Source organism: Scyliorhinus canicula, chromosome 18, assembly GCF_902713615.1.
Source record: "Scyliorhinus canicula chromosome 18, sScyCan1.1, whole genome shotgun sequence".
NCBI lineage: Eukaryota > Metazoa > Chordata > Chondrichthyes > Carcharhiniformes > Scyliorhinidae > Scyliorhinus > Scyliorhinus canicula.
In genome coordinates, this window is record NC_052163.1 from 12,593,430 (window position 1) to 12,614,178 (window position 20,749).

Sequence of the window (20,749 nt, forward strand, 5' to 3'; positions counted from 1 at the left end):
CGTGCTGCAGCTTTCTGCAGCCTTTCTCCATTCAAATAATATTCAGCTCCTTTATTCTACCCACCAAAGTGCATAACCTCACGTTTTCCTACATTATATTCCATCTGCCACGTTTTGGCCCATCTCACTTAACCTTCCCATATCCCTCTGTGGACCATACTAGATTTAATCTCTGAGGCTGTCTTCAATATATCAGGAAAGCGGAAGAAGAAGGTCAAGCTGTAGATCTGGAACAGATATTTGTGCCTGAGGAGAACACGAACAAGTAACATCCAGCAGTGTGTCCGCATCAGGAAAGACTTAGTCAGCCCTTGTCTGCCCTCTAGTGGCTTTCAACAATCCTTTACACATGGGGTTTGTGTGGCTCAAGGGTCACCCTCCTGAATAACACTAAACAATTTTTAAAATTCAGCCAAGCACGTGATATCTTCAAAGCAACAATACTGCCCTCAACAGCCAATAACAATTAACGTAGTTCAATTAAAAAATATATGTTTTAATCAATAGATATTTCATAGAACAGTACAGCACAGGCCCTTCGGCCCTCAATGTTGTGCCAAACAATGATCACCCTACTCAAACCCACGTATCCACCCTATACCCATAACCTTACTTTTTAGGACACTACGGGCAATTTAGCATGGCCAATCCACCTAACCCGCACATCTTTGGACTGTGGGAGGAAACCGGAGCACCCGGAGGAAACCCACGCACACACGGGGAGGACGTGCAGACTCCGCACAGACAGTGACCCAGCCAGGAATCAAACCTAGGACCCTGGAGCTGTGAAGCATTTATGCTAACCACCATGCTACCGTGTTGCCCTAAATTTCATTGCACGTATTTTGTTATCTATGTATTGTGTTCACATGTTTATAATTAATGTAATTAAAAATATTTTAAAGCAAAAAGTAAATGCAATTAAACATATGATAGTGGCTAAAATGTAAAAACAACATAAATGATGAGAAAGGCTTGGGAAAATTTATCTTTGCAGGATTAAGAATCTGAGTGGAAGAAATGGAAAACGAAAAAAAGCTTCTATTTGAGCGCGATTTCTCTTGTCGGGTTTTGATTCTGGAGAGTCCTTCAATTTTTAAAAATAAATTTAGAGTACCCAATTACTTTTTCCAAATTAAGGGCAATTTAGCATGGCCAATCCACATACCCTGCACATTTTTTGGGTTGTGGGGGGAAAGCCCATGCAAACACAGGGAGAACGTGCAAACTCCGCACAGAGACCAGAGCTGGGATTGAACCTGGGACCCCAGCGCCATGAGGCAGCAGGGCTAACCCACTGCGCCACCGTGCCTGAAATGTCCTTTAATAACTGGGCAATGTGCTGCTGCTTTCGTTTTCAGCAATTTGTTCCTTGTTAAGTTGGCTTCAGAATTTGTTTTTATGAAGTTCTTGCCTGAAAACATTTTTTTAGAGTACCGAATTTTTTTTTCCAATTAAGTACCAATTTAGCGTGGCCAGTCCACAGACCCACAGACCCGGCACATCTTTGGGTTGTGGAGGTGAGAACCACGGAGACACGGGGAGAATGTGCAAACTCCACACGGACAATGCCGCGGGCCGGGATCAAACCCAAGTCCTCAGCGCCTTGAGACTGCAGTGCTAACCATTGCCCCACCGTGCTGCCCAATGCCTGAAAACATTTGCTCAGAGAGTGAATTCGATCATGCTGGCAGACGTGTGTTTGGTGAGCGGGGCCATGGAGAGTAAATCGAGGTCACGAGAAGAAGCTGGGAAAGTTATCAGGAGGAAAGAAACCGTGAAAAGAAGTGTTTTTGGGCGGCACGGTGGCACAGTGGTTAGCACTGCTCCCTAACAGGCTCAATTCCTGCCTCGGGCGACTGAGTGGAGTTTGCACTTTCTCCCCGTGTCTGCGTGGGTTTCCTCCGGGAGCTCCGGTTTCCTCCCACATTCCAAAGATGTGTAGCCTGAGTTGGATTGACCATGATAAATTGGCCTTAGTGTCCAAAAGGTAAAGCTTAGGTTGGGGCCTGAACCTAGGCAGGGTGGTCTTTCAGAGGGTTAGTACAGACTCGATTAGCCAAAAGGCCTCCTTCTGCACTGTAGGGATGCTCTGAGAATTCTATGAGGTCCGAAGATGCTGTGGGCAGATCTCAAGTTACTGTAAGCCTCCTGGCAAAGAATTCCAAGATTCAAACAATCCATTGAGCTCCACATGAGGCCTCGGCACTATAGGTTGCTGACCTCTGTTGGCCCTCTTAATGGGCAGCTACTTAGGGCTTTCAGAACAGCCTCTCAATGACAGTGCTGGGCATCAAATAGGGCAAGGAACCCAGGATATATCCGGTACTCTGGTTCATCATGACAGAGCCACAAATGACATGGGGGCAAGACACAATCAGCACTGGCAAAGGGACACAATCTGCACTGGCAAAGAGACACAATCTGCACTGGCAAAGAGACACAATCTGCACTGGCAAAGGGACACAATCTGCACTGGCAAAGAGACACAATCCCCACTGGCAAAGGGACACAATCTGCACTGGCAAAGAGACACAATCTGCACTGGCAAAGTGACACAATCTGCACTGGCAAAGAGACACAATCTGCACTGGCAAAGAGACACAATCTGCACTGGCAAAGGGACACAATCTGCACTGGCAAAGAGACACAATCCCCACTGGCAAAGGGACACAATCTGCACTGGCAAAGAGACACAATCTGCACTGGCAAAGTGACACAATCTGCACTGGCAAAGAGACACAATCCCCACTGGCAAAGAGACACAATGCCCACTGGCAAAGAGACACAATCTCCACCGGCAAAGAGACACAATCTGCACTGGCAAAGGGACACAATCAGCACTGGCAAAGGGACACAATCTGCACTGGCAAAGAGACACAATCCCCACTGGCAAAGAGACACAATCCCCACTGGCAAAGAGACACAATCAGCACTGGCAAAGAGACACAATCTGCACTGGCAAAGAGACACAATCCCCACTGGCAAAGGGACACAATCAGCACTGGCAAAGGGACACAATCTGCACTGGCAAAGAGACACAATCCCCACTGGCAAAGAGACACAATCCCCACTGGCAAAGAGACACAATCTGCACTGGCAAAGAGACAAAATCTCCACTGGCAAAGAGACACAATCTGCACTGGCAAAGAGACACAATCAGCACTGGCAAAGGGACACAATCCCCACTGGCAAAGAGACCCAATCTGCACTGGCAAAGAGACACAATCCCCACTGGCAAAGGGACACAATCTCCACTGGCAAAGGGACACAATCTGCACTGGCAAAGAGACACAATCTCCACTGGCAAAGAGACCCAATCTGCACTGGCAAAGAGACACAATCCCCACTGGCAAAGGGACACAATCTCCACTGGCAAAGAGACACAATCTGCACTGGCAAAGAGACACAATCCCCACTGGCAAAGAGACACAATCTGCACTGGCTAAAATACACAATCTGCACTGGCAAAGAGACACAATCCCCACTGGCAAAGAGACCCAATCTGCACTGGCAAAGGGACACAATCTCCACTGGCAAAGAGACACAATCTGCACTGGCAAAGAGACACAATCTCCACTGGCAAAGAGACACAATCCCCACTGGCAAAGAGACACAATCCCCACTGGCAAAGAGACACAATCTGCACTGGCAAAGGGACACAATCTCCACTGGCAAAGAGACACAATCTGCACTGGCAAAGAGACACAATCCCCACTGGCTAAAAGACACAATCCCCACTGGCTAAAATACACAATCTGCACTGGCTAAAATACACAATCTCCACTTGCAAAGAGACCCAATCTGCACTGGCAAAGAGACCCAATCTCCACTGGCAAAGAGACACAATCTGCACTGGCAAAGAGACACAATCTCCACTGGCAAAGAGACACAATCTGCACTGGCAAAGAGACACAATCTGCACTGGCAAAGAGACACAATCTGCACTGGCAAAGAGACACAATCTCCACTGGCAAAGAGACACAATCTGCACTGGCAAAGAGACACAATCTGCACTGGCAAAGGGACACAATCAGCACTGGCAAAGGGACACAATCAGCACTGGCAAAGAGACACAATCCGCACTGGCAAAGAGACACAATCCGCACTGGCAAAGAGACACAATCTGCACTGGCAAAGAGACACGATCCCCACTGGCAAAGGGACACAATCCCCACTGGCAAAGGGACACAATCTGCACTGGCAAAGGGACACAATCCCCACTGGCAAGGAGACACAATCCCCACTGGCAAAGAGACACAATCTCCACTGGCAAAGAGACACAATCTGCACTGGCAAAGAGACACAATCCCCACTGGCAAAGAGACACAATCCCCACTGGCAAAGAGACACAATCCCCACTGGCAAAGAGACACAATCTGCACTGGCAAAGGGACACAATCTGCACTGGCAAAGAGACACAATCCCCACTGGCAAAGAGACACAATCTGCACTGGCAAAGAGACACAATCCCCACTGGCAAAGAGACACAATCCCCACTGGCAAAGAGACACAATCCCCACTGGCAAAGAGACACAATCTGCACTGGCAAAGAGACACGATCCCCACTGGCAAAGAGACACAATCTGCACTGGCAAAGAGACACAATCTGCACTGGCAAAGAGACACAATCCCCACTGGCAAAGAGACACAATCTGCACTGGCAAAGAGACACAATCTGCACTGGCAAAGGGACACAATCTCCACTGGCAAAGAGACACAATCTCCACTGGCAAAGAGACACAATCTGCACTGGCAAAGAGACACAATCCCCACTGGCAAAGAGACACAATCCCCACTGGCAAAGAGACACAATCTGCACTGGCAAAGAGACACAATCCCCACTGGCAAAGAGACACAATCTGCACTGGCAAAGGGACACAATCTCCACTGGCAAAGAGACACAATCTGCACTGGCAAAGAGACACAATCTCCACTGGCAAAGGGACACAATCCCCACTGGCAAAGAGACACAATCTGCACTGGCAAAGGGACACAATCTCCACTGGCAAAGAGACACAATCTGCACTGGCAAAGAGACACAATCTCCACTGGCAAAGAGACACAATCTGCACTGGCAAAGAGACACAATCTGCACTGGCAAAGGGACACAATCTCCACTGGCAAAGAGACACAATCTGCACTGGCAAAGATACACAATCTCCACTGGCAAAGAGACACAATCTCCACTGGCAAAGAGACACAATCTGCACTGGCAAAGGGACACAATCTCCACTGGCAAAGAGACACAATCTGCACTGGCAAAGAGACACAATCCCCACTGGCAAAGAGACACAATCCCCACTGGCAAAGAGACACAATCCCCACTGGCAAAGAGACACAATCTGCACTGGCAAAGGGACACAATCTCCACTGGCAAAGAGACACAATCTGCACTGGCAAAGAGACACAATCCCCACTGGCAAAGAGACACAATCTGCACTGGCAAAGAGACACAATCTGCACTGGCAAAGAGACACAATCTGCACTGGCAAAGAGACACAATCTGCACTGGCAAAGGGACACAATCTCCACTGGCAAAGGGACACAATCTCCACTGGCAAAGAGACACAATCTGCACTGGCAAAGAGACACAATCCCCACTGGCAAAGAGACCCAATCTGCACTGGCTAAAAGACACAATCTGCACTGGCTAAGAGACACAATCCCCACTGGCAAAGAGACCCAATCTGCACTGGCAAAGAGACACAATCTGCACTGGCAAAGGGACACAATCTCCACTGGCAAAGAGACACAATCTGCACTGGCAAAGAGACACAATCTGCACTGGCAAAGAGACACAATCTCCACTGGCAAAGAGACACAATCTGCACTGGCAAAGAGACACAATCTCCACTGGCAAAGAGACACGATCCCCACTGGCAAAGAGACACAATCTCCACTGGCAAAGAGACACAATCTGCACTGGCAAAGGGACACAATCTCCACTTGCAAAGAGACCCAATCTGCACTGGCAAAGAGACACAATCTGCACTGGCAAAGAGACACAATCTGCACTGGCAGAGACACAATCTGCACTGGCAAAGAGACACAATCCCCACTGGCAAAGAGACACAATCTGCACTGGCAAAGAGACACAATCCCCACTGGGAAACACTCCTCTGCAATTCCAAAACTGGTTGTGACCCACAGGAATCACTGCGCTGCTAAGGAGGGTCAGGTATTTACCTCTTTAAAAATCTGTAAAAATAGACATTCAAAGAAAAATAAATAAAAAAAATTTTTGTTTAAAATTTTCTGTAATCTGTTTCAGAATGGCTGTGTTGATTAAATGATTTCGAAAACTGACTGTGTTTACTATGGCAATGTGTTTATCCATGAATATACCCGTTTGGTAATTCAGCATGTTCCCATTTTGTGTGGTATGGCTGGCCTGTTTGGAGTGGCTACACCTTTGGACCCTGCGCTCACGGAGATTGCCCCTGGCATTGGACAGTCCCAGCCTCCACATAAGGCTCACAACAGCATGTTGACACTGTGCACACCATGCCAATGCAACGTGGCTTTGGCTTCACTCAGATGCTATCTGATGGACTGACCCAGCACATGTCAGCTGCAGAGGCCTGACCTGCATCAGCAAACAAAATGCGAGCCCAACTCCCTCCTCCAGCATTTCACACTTTGTACAGTGCCAGTGTTAGCTTAGACCCTAACACCGAATCAGACTGTGTTTACACTGCAGCTCATCTGAACCTTTACCACCTGTACCCTAGTCCTTCCACCCCCGGTCCCTATGTTAACAACATTGTATCTCAGTCCAGCAATTTAAAATCTTTATCTGTCTGCTCTGGTTGCGCCCTGGCCTTGCCCCTCTCTATTTCTGTAACCCTCCTCCAGAATTGAGTTTCATTGATTCTGTTCTCTTGTGCATCCCCGATGTCCTTGATTGCCACACAATTGGTGAACCTGTGGAGCTCTTTGCCACAGAAGGCTGTGGAGGCCAAATCGCTGAGTGTCTTTAAGACAGTGATAGATAGGTTCTTGATTAATAAGGGGATTAGAGGTTATGGGGAGAAGGCAGGAGAATAGGAAGGAGAAAAATATCAGCCATGATTGAATGGCGGACCAGACTTGATGGGCCGAGTGGCCTAATTCTGCTCCTATGTCTTATGGTCTTAATTGATGGCCGTGCCATCGGCTGTCTGGGTCTGAAGAGCTGGAGTTGCCTTCTTAAACTTCTCCGCCTTGTGAACTCTCTCTTCCTGTAAGATGCTCCTTGTGAACTCTCTCTTCCTGTAAGATGCTCCTTGTGAACTCTCTCTTCCTGTAAGATGCTCCTTGTGAACTCTCTCTTCCTGTAAAATGCTCCTTGTGAACTCTCTCTTCCTATAAGATGCTCCTTGTGAACTCTCTCTTCCTGTAAGATGCTCCTTGTGAACTATCTCTTCCTGTAAGATGCTCCTTGTGAACTCTCTCTTCCTGTAAGATGCTCCTTGTGAACTCTCTCTTCCTGTAAGATGCTCCGTGTGAACACTCTCTTCCTGTAAGATGCTCCTTGAATATTCTTTGACTGAGCTCTTGGTCATCTCTCCTCAATTGCGACTCGGTGTCAAATAATCTTTGACAAGGCTCTAGTGAAGAGTTTCAGGATATTTAAGCTGCCATTGTTGAATAAGTGTAGCATTGGCACAAAGTGGTTGTGCTTTGTGGCAAATTGCATTTAAGGCAGCCGCACATTGCCGCAGTGGTTAGCAGTGCTGCCCCACGCCGCCGAGGATCCGGGTTTGAAAACGACCCCGGGTCACTGACCATGTGGAGTTTGCACATTCTCCCCATGTCTGTGTGGGTCTGACCCCCATAACCAGTAAGATGTGCAAGGTGGGTGGATTGGCCAGGCTAAATTGCCCCTTAATTGGAAAAGAAAAGAATTGGGGACTCTAAACTTATTTTTTTTAAAGTTGCATTTATGATGTACCTGAGAAATTGACTGGATTTGCCCCATCTAGCGGAACACGATTAATAATATTAATAATCTTTATTGTCACAAGTAGGCTTACATTAACACTGCAATGAAGTTACAGTGAAAATCCCCGAGTCGCTACATTCCGGCGCCTGTTCGGGTACACAGAGGGAAAATTCAGAATGTCTAATTCACCTAACAAGCACGTCTTTCGGGACTTGTGGGAGGAAACCGGAGCACCCGGATGAAACCCACGCAGACACGGGGAGAACGTGCAGACTCCACACAGACAGTGACCCAATGTAAGTGATTGTTCGAGACAGGTGACCTCAGACTGATTATGAAGCTGGGAGAGGGGTTGCTTGTGCATGTTCATACTGATATTCATCTGTTGTTTTGTATATAGTTGGCCAACAGTTAATGTTAATAAAGTGTTTATAGCTTTAGCTACAAGTGTTCTTGTAATATAAATCTGGCCATCCAACAAGAACATTACATGGTACCAGGTTGGATGGCATTAAACACTGAGAAAAAACAAGTCTGCCACGAGGTCCAGAGATTTAAAGATTTTGCAAACTGCAGGAATTAACAACATGGAAGCCACCAATGAGTCTCAGATTTCATGATAATGTGGACAGCAACTGGCGTGTGTTTAAACAACACTTTAATCTGTTTCTTACTGCAGTAAATTTAGGAGATCAGATTTGCAAAAGGTAGCGATGCTCCTAACAGCGGCCGGGCCCGAAGCAAGGTTCACAAGGAGGAGGTGTTAGCAATTTTGGAAAGTGTCAAAATAGATAAGTCCCCTGGGCCAGATGGGATTTATCCTAGGATTCTCTGGGAAGCCAGGGAGGAGATTGCAGAGCCTTTGTCCTTGATTTTTGAGAAGGTGACCAAACAGGTGGATGAGGGTAAAGCAGTTGATGTGGTGTATATGGATTTCAGTAAGGCGTTTGATAAAGTTCCTCACGGTAGGCTATTGCAGAAAATACGGAAGTATGGGATTGAAGGTGATTTAGCGGTTTGGATCAGTAATTGGCTAGCTGAAAGAAGACAGAGGGTGGTGGTTGATGGCAAATGTTCATCCTGGAGTTCAGTTACTAGTGGTGTAACGCAAGGATCTGTTTTGGGGCCACTGCTGTTTGTCATTTTTATAAATGACCTGGAAGAGGGTGTAGAAGGATGGGTTAGTAAATTTGCAGATGACACGAAGGTCGGTGGAGTTGTAGATAGTGCTGAAGTATGTTATAGGTTACAGAGGGACATAGATAAGCTGCAGAGCTGGGCTGAGAGGTGGCAGATGGAGTTTAATGCGGAAAAGTGTGAGGTGGTTCACTTTGGAAGGAGTAACAGGAATGCAGAGTACTGGGCTAATGGCAAGATTCTTGGTAGTGTTGATGAACAGAGAGATCTCGGCATCCAGGTACATAAATCCCTGAAAGTTGCCACCCAGGTTAATAGGGCTGTTAAGAAGGCATATGGTGTGCTAGCCTTTATCAGTTGGGGGATTGAGTTTCGGAGCTACGAGGTCATGCTGCAGCTGTACAAAACTCTGGTGCTTCCGCACCTGGAGTACTGCGTGCAGTTCTGGTCACCACATTATAGGAAGGATGTGGAAGCTTTGGAAAGGGTTCAGAGGAGATTTACTAGAATGTTGCCTGGTATGGAGGGAAGGTCTTACGAGGAAAGGCTCAGGGACTTGAGGTTGTTTTTGTTAGAGAGGAGAAGGCTGAGAGGTGACTTAATAGAGAGATATAAGATAGTCAGAGGGTTAGATAGGGTGGACAGTGAGAGTCTTTTTCCTCGGATGGTGATGACCAACATGAGGGGACATAGCTTTAAATTGAGGGGTGGTAGATATAGGACAGATGTCAGAGGCAGTTTCTTTACTCAGAGAGTAGTAGGGGTGTGGAACGCCCTGCCTGCAACAGTAGTAGACTCGCCAAATTTAAGGGCATTTAAGTGGTCACTGGATAGACATATGGATGAAAATGGAATAGTGTAGGTCAGATAGGCTTCAGATGGTTTCACGGGTCGGCGCAACATCGAGGGCCGAAGGGCCCGTACTGCGCTGTAATGTTCTATGTTCTATTTTTTTTCCAATTTATGGGAACTTCTGCATGGCCAATCCACCTACCCTGCATATCTTTGGTTTGTGGGGGTGAGACCAACGCAGACACAGGGAGATTGTGCAAACTCCACATGGACAGTGACCAAGGGCCAGTATAGAATCTGGGTCCTTGGCACCATGAGGCAACAGCGCTAACCACTGCGCCACCTTGCCATTCCAACAATTACTGGGTTTAATACATTTTAATTTGCAAATGATGAAGACAGTAAAAATTTTAATGAAGTGGGTGGAAATCAGGAATAGGAAGGCGAAAAAGTCACTGATAGGAGTAGTCTATGGGCCACCAAATAGTAACATTATGGTGGGGCAGGCAATAAACAAAGAGATAACTGATGCATGTACAAATGGTACAGCAGTTATCATGAGGGATTTTAATCTACATGTCGATTGGTTTAACCAGGTCGGTCAAGGCAGCCTTGAGGAGGAGTTTATAGAATGTATCCGTGATAGTTTCCTAGAACAGTATGTAATGGAACCTATGAGGGAACAAGCAGTCCTAGATCTGGTCCTATGTAATGAGGCAGGATTGATTAATGATTTCATGGTTAGGGATCCTCTCGGAAGGAGCGATCACAATATGGTGGAATTTAAAATACAGATGGAGGGTGAGAAAGTAAAATCAAACACTAGTGTTTTGTGCTTAAACAAAGGAGATTACAATGGGATGAGAGAAGAGTAGACTGGGAGCAAATACTTTATGGTGAAACAGTTGAGGAACAGTGGAGAACCTTCCAAGCGATTTTGCACAGTGATCAGCAAAGGTATATACCAACAAAAAGGAAGGACGGTAGAAAGAGGGAAAATCGACCGTGGATATCTAAGGAAATAAGGGAGAGTATCAAATTGAAGGAAAAAGCATACAAAGTGGCAACGATTAGTGGGAGACTAGAGGACTGGGAAATCTTTAGGGGGCAACAGAAAGCTACTAAAAAAGCTATAAAGAAGAGTAAGATAGATTATGAGAGTAAACTTACTCAGAATATAAAAACAGATAGTTAAAGTTTCTACAAATATATAAAACAAAAAAGAGTGGCTAATGTGAATATTGGTCCTTTCGAGGATGAGAAGGGAGATTTAATAATGGGAAATGAGGAAATGGCTGAGGAACTGCACAGGTGTTTTTGGTCGGTCTTCACAGTGGAAGACACAAATAACATACCAGTGACTGATAGAAATGAGGCTATGACAGGTGAGGACTTTGAGGGGATTGTTATCACTAAGGAGGTAGTGATGGGCAAGCTAATGGGGCTAAAGGTAGACAAGTCTCCTGGCCCTGATGGAATGCATCCCAGAGTGCTAAAAGATGGCTAGGGAAATTGCAAATGCGCTAGTGATAATTTACCAAAATTCACTAGACTGGGGTGGTCCCGGCGGATTGGAAATGAGCAAACATGACACCACTGTTTAAAAAAGGAGGTAGGCAGAAAGCGGGTAATTATCGGCCAGTGAGCTTAACTTCGGTAGTAGGGAAGTTGCTGGAATCTATCATCAAAGAAGAAATAGCGAGGCATCTGGATGGAAATTGTCCCATTGGGCAGACGCAGCATGGGTTCATAAAGGGTAGGTCGTGTCTAACTAATTTTGTGGAATTTTTTGAGGACATTGCGGTAGATAACGGGGAGCCAATGGATGTGGTATATCTGGATTTCCAGAAAGCCTTTGACAAGGTGACACACAAAAGGTTGCCGCATAAGATAAAGATGCATGGCATTAAGGGTAAAGTAGTAGCATGGATAGAGGATTGGTTAATTAATAGAAAGCAAAGAGTGGGGATTAATAGGTGTTTCTCTGGTTGGCAATCAGTAGCTAGTGGTGTCCCTCAGGGATCGTGTTGGGCCCACAATTGTTCACAATTTACATAGATGACTTGGAGTTGGGGACCAGGTGCAAGGTGTCCAAGTTTGCAGATGACACTAAGGTGAGTGGTAAAGCAAAAAGTGCAGAGGATACTGGAAATCTGCAGAGGGATTTGGAAAGGTTAAGTGAATGGGCTAGGGTCTGGCAAATGGAATGCAATGTTGACAAATGTGAGTTTATCTATTTTGGTAGGAATAACAGCAAAAGGGATTATTATTTAAATAATAAAATATTAAAGCATGTTGCTGTGCAGAGAGACCTGGGTGTGCTCGTGCATGAGTCACAAAAAGTTGGTTTACAGGTGCAACAGGTGATTAAGAAAGCAAATGGAATTTTGTCCTTCATTGCTAGAGGAATGGAGTTTCAGACTAGGGAGGTTATGCTGCAATTGTATAAGGTGTTAGTGAGGCCACACCTGGAGTATTGTGTTCAGTTTTGGTCTCCTTACCTGAGAAAGAATGTACTGGCGCTGGAGGGTTTGCAGAGGAGATTCACTAGGTTAATCCCAGAGCTGAAGGGGTTGGATTACGAGGAGAGCTTGAGTAGACTGGGAGTGTACTCGTTGGAATTTAGAAGGATGAGGGGGGATCTTATAGAAACATATAAAATTATGAAGGGAATAGGTAGGATAGATGCGGGCAGGTTGTTTCCACTGGTGGGTGAAAGCAGAACTAGGGGGCATAGCCTCAAAATAAGGGGAAGTAGATTTAGGACTGAGTTTAGAAGGAACTTCTTCACCCAAAGGGTTGTGAATCTATGGAATTCCTTGCCCAGTGCAGCAGTAGAGGCTCCTTCATTAAATGTTTTAAAGAAATATAGATAGTTTTTTGAAGAACAAAGGGATTAAGGGTTATGGTGTTCAGGCCAGAAAGTGGAGCCGAGTCCACAAAAGATCAGCCATGATCTCATTGAATGGCGGAGCAGGCTCGAGGGGCCAGATGGCCTACTCCTGCTCCTAGTTCTTATGAAAATTTGATGAACATTGCACCCCCAGAAAGAATGAAATTTATGAACGCTATGTGTTCAGATTACGTTTGCGGAAGACATCACTGATTCCATCATTTCATCACTGATTTAAAGTCAAAAGCTAAAACCTATGATTTTTTCGCTGTCGAATCTTCCATGATTCTGGACCAGATTATGTTTGGTGTGAATGAAAATAAGCTGAGGGAACGGTTGCTGAGGGAATCGGAACTGTCCTTGGAGCAAACAGTTAAGATTTGTCTGGCTCACGAGCTAGCAATGCAGCATTGTGAAATTATTCTCGGTAATGGAGGCGTCCTGCGGCACTGAGGACCCGGGTTCGAATCCCGACTCTGGGTCACTGTCCGTGTGGAGTTTGCACATTCTCCCCGTGTCTGCGTGGGTTTCACCCCCACAACCCAAAGATGTGCAGGGTAGGTGGGTTGGCCACGCTAAATTGGCCCTTAATTGGGGAAAAAAATTAATTGTGTACTCTAAATTTATTAAAAGAAAGTAATGGTGGCGTCTTCTTGGAGGAGAGAACTCCGGTTGCTGCCCTTTTTCCATAAAAAGGTGGCAAATGTCAAAAAAAGGAGGGAACGTTCCTGCAGTTCCTTGCACACTAACAAACAGGTTAAAGAGCAGGACAAAGTATTTCTGTAAAAGATGTGGTCAAAGGCACAAATTAAGGCAGCGTCCAGCGTTTGGCAAGTTTTGTTCCAGATGCAAAGGAAAAAAAATTACTTTGCTCAGAATTGTTACCCTAAGCTCAACCCCAGATCAGTCAGCACAGTGGAAGACACAGTCTCCAGTGATGAAACATCATTGTTTGTTGGAGTAATAACAGAGAAGTTAATTTTTTGGAGACATAAAAAAATTCTCCAACACTTAAAAAAAATGCAAACTGATACCCCATTTAAAATAAATGAGGTTGATGAGGACACTTGAAGTGAGCAGTACAATGGTCCAATTGAAGTTAGACACTGGTGCCAAAGCCAATTTAATAAGCATGGCTTATTTTAAAAATCTAAAAATTCTGTCGATGAGAAGAAATCACAAAATCTCTGTGAAAGATTATAAGGGTTCAAGCATTGAATGTTCTGGTGTTTGTGATCTGAGTTTGGTGGTGCAGAAAACAGTTTATTTCATCCCATTTTGTATTGTATCTGCGGGCTTGGATTCATTATTAGGTTATCAGTCCTGCGAAGAATTAGGTCTGGTGCTGTTGATATACAGCATCCACAAAGGATTGGATCAGCACTGCAACGATTCTGAAAACATTGCCAGCAAATTCAGCGATGTGTTCCCTGATTTTAATGCACTACCATTCGCCAACGAGATACAATTTAAAGAAGATGCATTATCTAAAGCACTGATACAAACTATTAGTCGTGAAATTGCTGAAGATGTAGATCGGCATTTCAATCTCATTTCTACCCTACCGCCCATATCAGATACAAAACCACAAGTTGTCAAGAAGATAGACCCTAACAATGGGGTAAATGCAATGGTATGTGTGAAACAAAAAAATGGTGATGCTCGTATAGGCTTGGATCCCAAAGATCTTAACAAAAAAAGTGTACACATTGTAAAACAATTGTTACAGAAGGCAATGGACAGCCAATCTGATCATGATATCGCAAAATCACATTGCAAAGCATTACCATTGTCACATGGTAGATCGCCAGCAGAGTTACTCATGAATAGAAGGTTGAATTCCACACTTCCATACTTGGAAAGGAAGGAGGAGAATGTGGTACTGCAGAAAATGCAAAACATTAAAGCAAAACAAAAGCAGTTCTATGATAGAGTGTCCAGAACTTTACAAACTCTGAGTAGTGATGACATTGTGAGAGTAGAAGATGCAGGCAATTGATCGAGAAAAGCCATTGTACTTGAAGAAGTAGCAGCTCTGTCCTACAATGTACCGACGGAGGAAGGGTTGGTTTTAACAAGAGATCGTTGCGCATGGGGTTGGTTTTTAGAAAAAATTGTCACTCTTTTGAAAACCAGAGAAGACTTTCACAACTACGTGATGGATGCCGAACCTACGTTAGAATTAACGTCAGCTGCAGTGTCAGATAGTTCAGCAGTTCCTGAGCATAAGAATGTCATGGAGAACATTGAATTTACAAGTTCTGAGCAGCAAGGTCAAACTTTGAGACGATCACCCAGTTTCAGAAGAAACCCTTATTGACACAATTTGCAGATTTGAACTATTTGTACATACTGCGCTTTCTGTTCTCATATATATACATATATATTTGGTAAGCCAGTTTGAGTGTGAATGTTAGACTCAGGTGACCCCAGACTGACTGGGGAGCTGGGAGAGAGGCTGCTTGTGCATGTTCATACTGTTATTCATCTGTTCTTTTGTATATAGTTGACCCACAGTTAACGTTAATAAATTGTTTATATCTTTAGCTACAAGTGTTCTTGTAATATAAATAAGGCCATGCGGGCAGCATGGTTGCGCAGTGGTTAGCACTGCTGCCTCACGGCGCCGAGGTCCCAGGTTCGATCCCGGCTCTGGGTCACTGTCCGTGTGGAGTTTGCACATTCTCCCCGTGTTTGCGTGGGTTTCATCCCCACAACCCAAAGATGTGCAGAGTAGGTAGGTTGGCCACACTAAATCAGGCCATCCAACAAGAACATTACAACTCACTCACTGGGGATGTGGAGTGTCCTCACTCACTCACTGGGGATGTGGAGTGTCCTCACTCATTGGGGGTGTGGAGTGTCCTCACTCACTCACTGGGGATGTGGAGTGTCCTCACTCACTGGGGGTGTGGAGTGTCCTCACTCACTCACTCACTGGGGATGTGGAGTGTCCTCACTCATTCACTGGGGATAGGGAGTGTCCTCACTCACTCACTGGGGATATGGAGTGTTCTCACTCACTCACTGGGGATGTGGAGTGTCCTCACTCACTCACTGGGGATGTGGAGTGTCCTCACTCACTGGGGGTGTGGAGTGTCCTCACTCACTCACTCACTGGGGATGTGGAGTGTCCTCATTCATTCACTGGGGATAGGGAGTGTCCTCACTCACTCACTGGGGATATGGAGTATCCTCACTCACTGGGGATATGGAGTGTCCTCACTCACTGGGGATGTGGAGTGTCCTCACTCACTGGGGATATGGAGTGTCCTCACTCACTGGGGATATGGAATGTCCTCACTCACTGGGGGTGTGGAGTGTCCTCACTCACTGGGGATGTGGAGTGCCCTCACTCACTGGGAATATGGAGTGTCCTCACTCACTGGGGGTGTGGAGTGTCCTCACTCACTCACTCACTGGGGATGTGGAGTGTCCTCACTCACTCACTGGGGATAGGGAGTGTCCTCACTCATTCACTGGGGATAGGGAGTGTCCTCACTCACTCACTGGGGATATGGAGTGTCCTCACTCACTGGGCATATGGAGTGTCCTCACTCACTGGGGGTATGGAGTGTCCTCACTCACTGGGGATATGGAGTGTCCTCACTCACTGGGGGTATGGAGTGTCCTCACTCACTGGGGGTGTGGAGTGTCCTCACTCACTGGGGATGTGGAGTGTCCTCACTCATTCACTGGGGATAGGGAGTGTCCTCACTCACTCACTGGGGGTATGGAATGTCCTCACTCACTGGGGATATGGAGTGTCCTCACTCACTCACTGGGGATATGGAGTGTCCTCACTCACTGGGGATGTGGAGTGTCCTCACTCACTGGGGGTGTGGAGTGTCCTCACTCACTCACTGGGGATAGGGAGTGTCCTCACTCACTCACTGGGGATATGGAGTGTCCTCACTCACTGGGGATATGGAGTGTCCTCACTCACTCACTGGGGATATGGAGTGTCCTCACTCACTGGGGATATGGAGTGTCCTCACTCACTCACTGGGGATGTGGAGTGTCCTCACTCACTGGGGATGTGGAGTGTCCTCACTCACTCCCTCCCTCACTCCGTTCCTCACTCCCTCCCTCCGTCACTCCCTCCCTCATTCACTCCCTCCCTCCGTCACTCCCTCCTTCACTCCCTCCCTCACTCACCCCTCCCTCCCTCACTCACTCCCTGACTCACTGACATTGCTGCTTTATTAATAGCGGCTGGGTACATTCCAGGACAAAGCAGGCGGCAGCTGCGGTCATGTCAGCGGGCAGAGTGTGTGAGGCTGGCCTGCTGCTGTGGCTGAGGGAGAGGAGCTGCCTGCCGGGGGCTGTGTGCCTGGGGCTGCCGGGGGCTGCCTGCCTGGCCCGGACTCTGCCATGATGGAGCCGGGGGGTCCCTATCTGAACAGTTCTGCCCTGCTGTCCCCGCTGGGACTGCTCCGCTGCCTGCAGGCTCTGTTCGGCTGCATCACCCTCAGCCTGGTGGCTCACGACGGCGGTTTCGGCGCTGCCTCCGGCCACTTCTGCATGTTCGCCTGGGGCTGGTGCCTGGCCCTCACCGCCCTCATCCTCTCCTTCGAGTTCACCCGGCTGCACAGCTGCCTGAGCATCTCCTGGGACAACTTCACCATCGCCTTTGCCATGCTAGCCACACTCATGTATGTGACAGCCACCACCATCTACCCCATCTACTTTGTGGAGCTGGAATGCGACCAATGCCAGTCCAGGAACTTCAGGATCTCTGCCACCACCTCCTCGGCCCTGGCCTGCATTGCCTACGCGGTGGAGATCCACCTGACCCGGGCCAAACCGGGCCACACCGGTGCCTACATGGCCACCACCTCTGGGCTGCTCAAGGTGGTCCAGGCTTATGTCGCCTGCATCTTGTTTGGTGCCCTGCTGAGCGGCAGCGAGTACAGCCGCTACCCAGCCACCCAGTGGTGTGTGGGGGTCTACTCTCTCTGCTTCATCATCACCGCCCTGGTCATCGCCCTCAATGTGTCCGGAAGGGCCGGCCTGCTGAGATGCCCCTTCGACAGGGTGGTGGTCCTCTACACCTTCCTGGCCACCCTGCTCTACCTGAGTGCCGCCGTCATCTGGCCTGTGTTCTGCTTCGACAACAAGTACGGCTCGATGGAGAGGCCGGCCAGCTGCTCCCTGGGGGACTGCGCCTGGGACAGCCAGCTCATCATCGCCATCTTCACCTACATCAACCTCATCCTCTACACCGTCGATCTGATCTACTCGCAAAAGATCCGCTACATCGCAGAACCTTGAAGAAACGCTTTGAAAACAAACAAAAAGTCACTGTTGTTTTTTGTGATGATGATGCTCTCTGTGGAAAAGGAGATGCCTGAAAGAATGGGACTTGGTCCCTCACCTCCTCTGTTCAAGTTCAAATGCAATCGACCCCTATTTTTGGGTGATAACCTGGAAGCATTCTGGAACTGCCCCATCCAGGATATCAGGGGTGTTTGTGAGTGTGTGTGGACTGAATAATGTTATTATAGAAAGTGACATAGTTGTAACAGCAGCTGGATACTTTTATTTATTGTATGGGGGAGTATTTATATTTTTGGTTTCTCTGAGGGCAAAATCTGGTCTGAGGGTTTGTACTGAATCCCAATACCAGACGACAGGGGAATGAGTGATCCATTTTAGGAAGGAGCATGTCAATGAAGTGAGCACATTCTGTCCACTGCATTGTCGTCCCAGCTAATTTAAAATTCACAGATTTCTTCTAATAACTTTTTCCATACTGCAAAACTGGCCCATAAATATTAGCGCAGAAATTTAAGCCTTGCCGTTCTGTTTTGCATTAAACTTATTCCAGCTCATCATTTTTGGAGGCTGACAGACTTGTCATAAAGGGATGGGACATTTCCTTGCTCCTATCTTATGGGTACAGCATTGTGGATGATTCGGAGTGTGGAAACAGGTCTTGTGACCTTGCTAGTGTTTATCCTCTGCATCAGCTCCCTCCCATCCTTCTTTATAGAACCTCATCCACTTTCTGGTCTCATTCGACACCTATCTGTGTCTGTGTGGAGTTTGCACGTTCTCCCCGTGTCTGCGTGGGTTCCCTCCCACAGTCCAAAGATGGGTAGGCTAGGTGGATTGGCCATGCTTAATTGCCCCTTAGTGTCCAAAAGGGTAGGTAGGGTTACGGGGATAAGTAATGGAGGCATGGACCTTAGTAGGGTGCTCTTTCAAAGGGTGGGTGCAGACTCAATGGGCCGAATGGCCTCTTTCTGCACGATAGGGATTCATTCCTGTCAGATACAGTCATAATCTTGAAGATCTATTTCAGGTCACCCTCAGCCTTTTCGCTTATTGTCACGAGTAGGCTTCAATGAAGTTACTGTGAAAAGCCCCTAGTCGCCACATTCCGGCACCTGTCCGGGAAGGCTGGTACGGGAATCGAACCGTGCTGCTGGCCTGCTTGAAAAGCCAGCGATTTAGCCCAGTGAGCTAAACCAGCCCCTAATGGTCCACCTTCTTCACCCCTTCCTGTTAGGTATAACCTCTCGGTCCTATTATCATTCTGGTAATTTTGTTGCACCTATTTTTATAACCACGAAAGACCAGAATTGTTCACAGCACTGTTGGTGCGCTGTAATCCAGGTTCTACACAATCTTAACATCACTTCTTTGCTTTTCAACTCTGTGCCCTCTGGAAATAAACCCCAGTGCTTCGTTGACCTCTAATTATGGTAACATACAAATAGATGAACCTAAGAAAAAGAGCAGCGCTGCTATTCAGTAATGTAACATTTTGTAGTGCCAAAGGAGGCCATTTGGCCCATCACACTTCAAGAGAACCCTCTATCGTACCTGCTCTGCAGCTATGCGCCAATCTCCTTTAAAGCGACGCGGTAAAATGCCCTAAATTATTATTGTTTGTCACGCAGCAGACGTTTACATTCTAAACAAGAAGCCAAATCGCCGGCAGCAACTAATTGTGCACAAAAGTAGCTTGAGTTACCTCATGAAATTAAACCTCGGGCTGTTCTGCTTTGCAAAGCTATGCTGAATGCATATCTCAGGAGTTAAGTCCAATTAATGTTTAGATGGTGTGGATTTTTATTTGGGAAGGATGGGGCATGTGGCTGTTGTTTTAAATGTGGTTGAATCTCAGCCAGAGGAGGTGATAAAAGGGCCTCCTTTGTTTTATTTTGGTGGAATCAGCAAGTTTTACTCCTGCATCAGGGAGACTGAAGCAGAAATGAGTGTCCATCTAGTCCAGCGAAATAATAGAATCTACTGAATACTTTCAAATGCTGGAAAGCACCGGCGACTCCCATTATCTGGCTTCTGAGTGTAAATGTGCATGAGTACATTTTAAATGTACAATTCGTCAGATTTAGTGCCTTGAAATCTGAACTGAGATTGTTCTTAAATAATGTGTAGCACAGCCTACTGCATAATAACACTGCAATTAAATCTCATTGAAAAGCAATAAGAGGACAAATTGTTTAATTCCATTTGAGGCAAGAAAAACGCATAGAGTAAAGATTGTCATCAAAACGAACATCAATTTATCCTGGATTCACAGCGGAGACGGTGGTATTGGTATTGTTGCTGGGCTAGTAATCCAGAGAGCCAGGAGAATGATCTGGGGACGTGGGTTCAAATTTAAATAAATGGATATAATAAAATATCTGGAATTAAAAAGTCTAATGATGACCATGAAATGATTGTCATTAAAAAAACCATCTGGTTCACCAATGTCCTTGAGGGAAGGAAATCTGCCACCCTTACCTGGTCTGGCCTACATGTGACTCCAGACCCACAGCGATGTGGTGACGTCTAACTGCCCCCATTAGGGGTGGGCAATAAATGGTCGCGCAGCCTGCAACGTCCACATCCCATGAACTAAACAAATAAATTTTAAAAATTTGTAGGCATTGCGCAACCAAAATAAAGCTGCATATTGCCCCCTGTGTCTATCCTGCCCTTTATGGATATTATTATCAGATGCAGGGAAGGCTGACTATCCTAAA

The 20,749-nt window shown here is 46.6% G+C and overlaps 1 protein-coding gene across 1 annotated transcript; it reads left to right on the forward strand.

Moving 5' to 3' along the window:
• Positions 1-16,946: 16,946 nt before the first annotated feature.
• Positions 16,947-20,205, forward strand: LOC119953544 (myeloid-associated differentiation marker-like protein 2). The gene has a single exon (XM_038777920.1). The coding sequence runs from the start codon at positions 17,124-17,126 to the stop codon at positions 18,021-18,023; it is 900 nt and encodes a 299-aa protein (XP_038633848.1). The 5' UTR covers positions 16,947-17,123; the 3' UTR covers positions 18,024-20,205.
• The last annotated feature ends 544 nt before the right edge of the window (positions 20,206-20,749 follow it).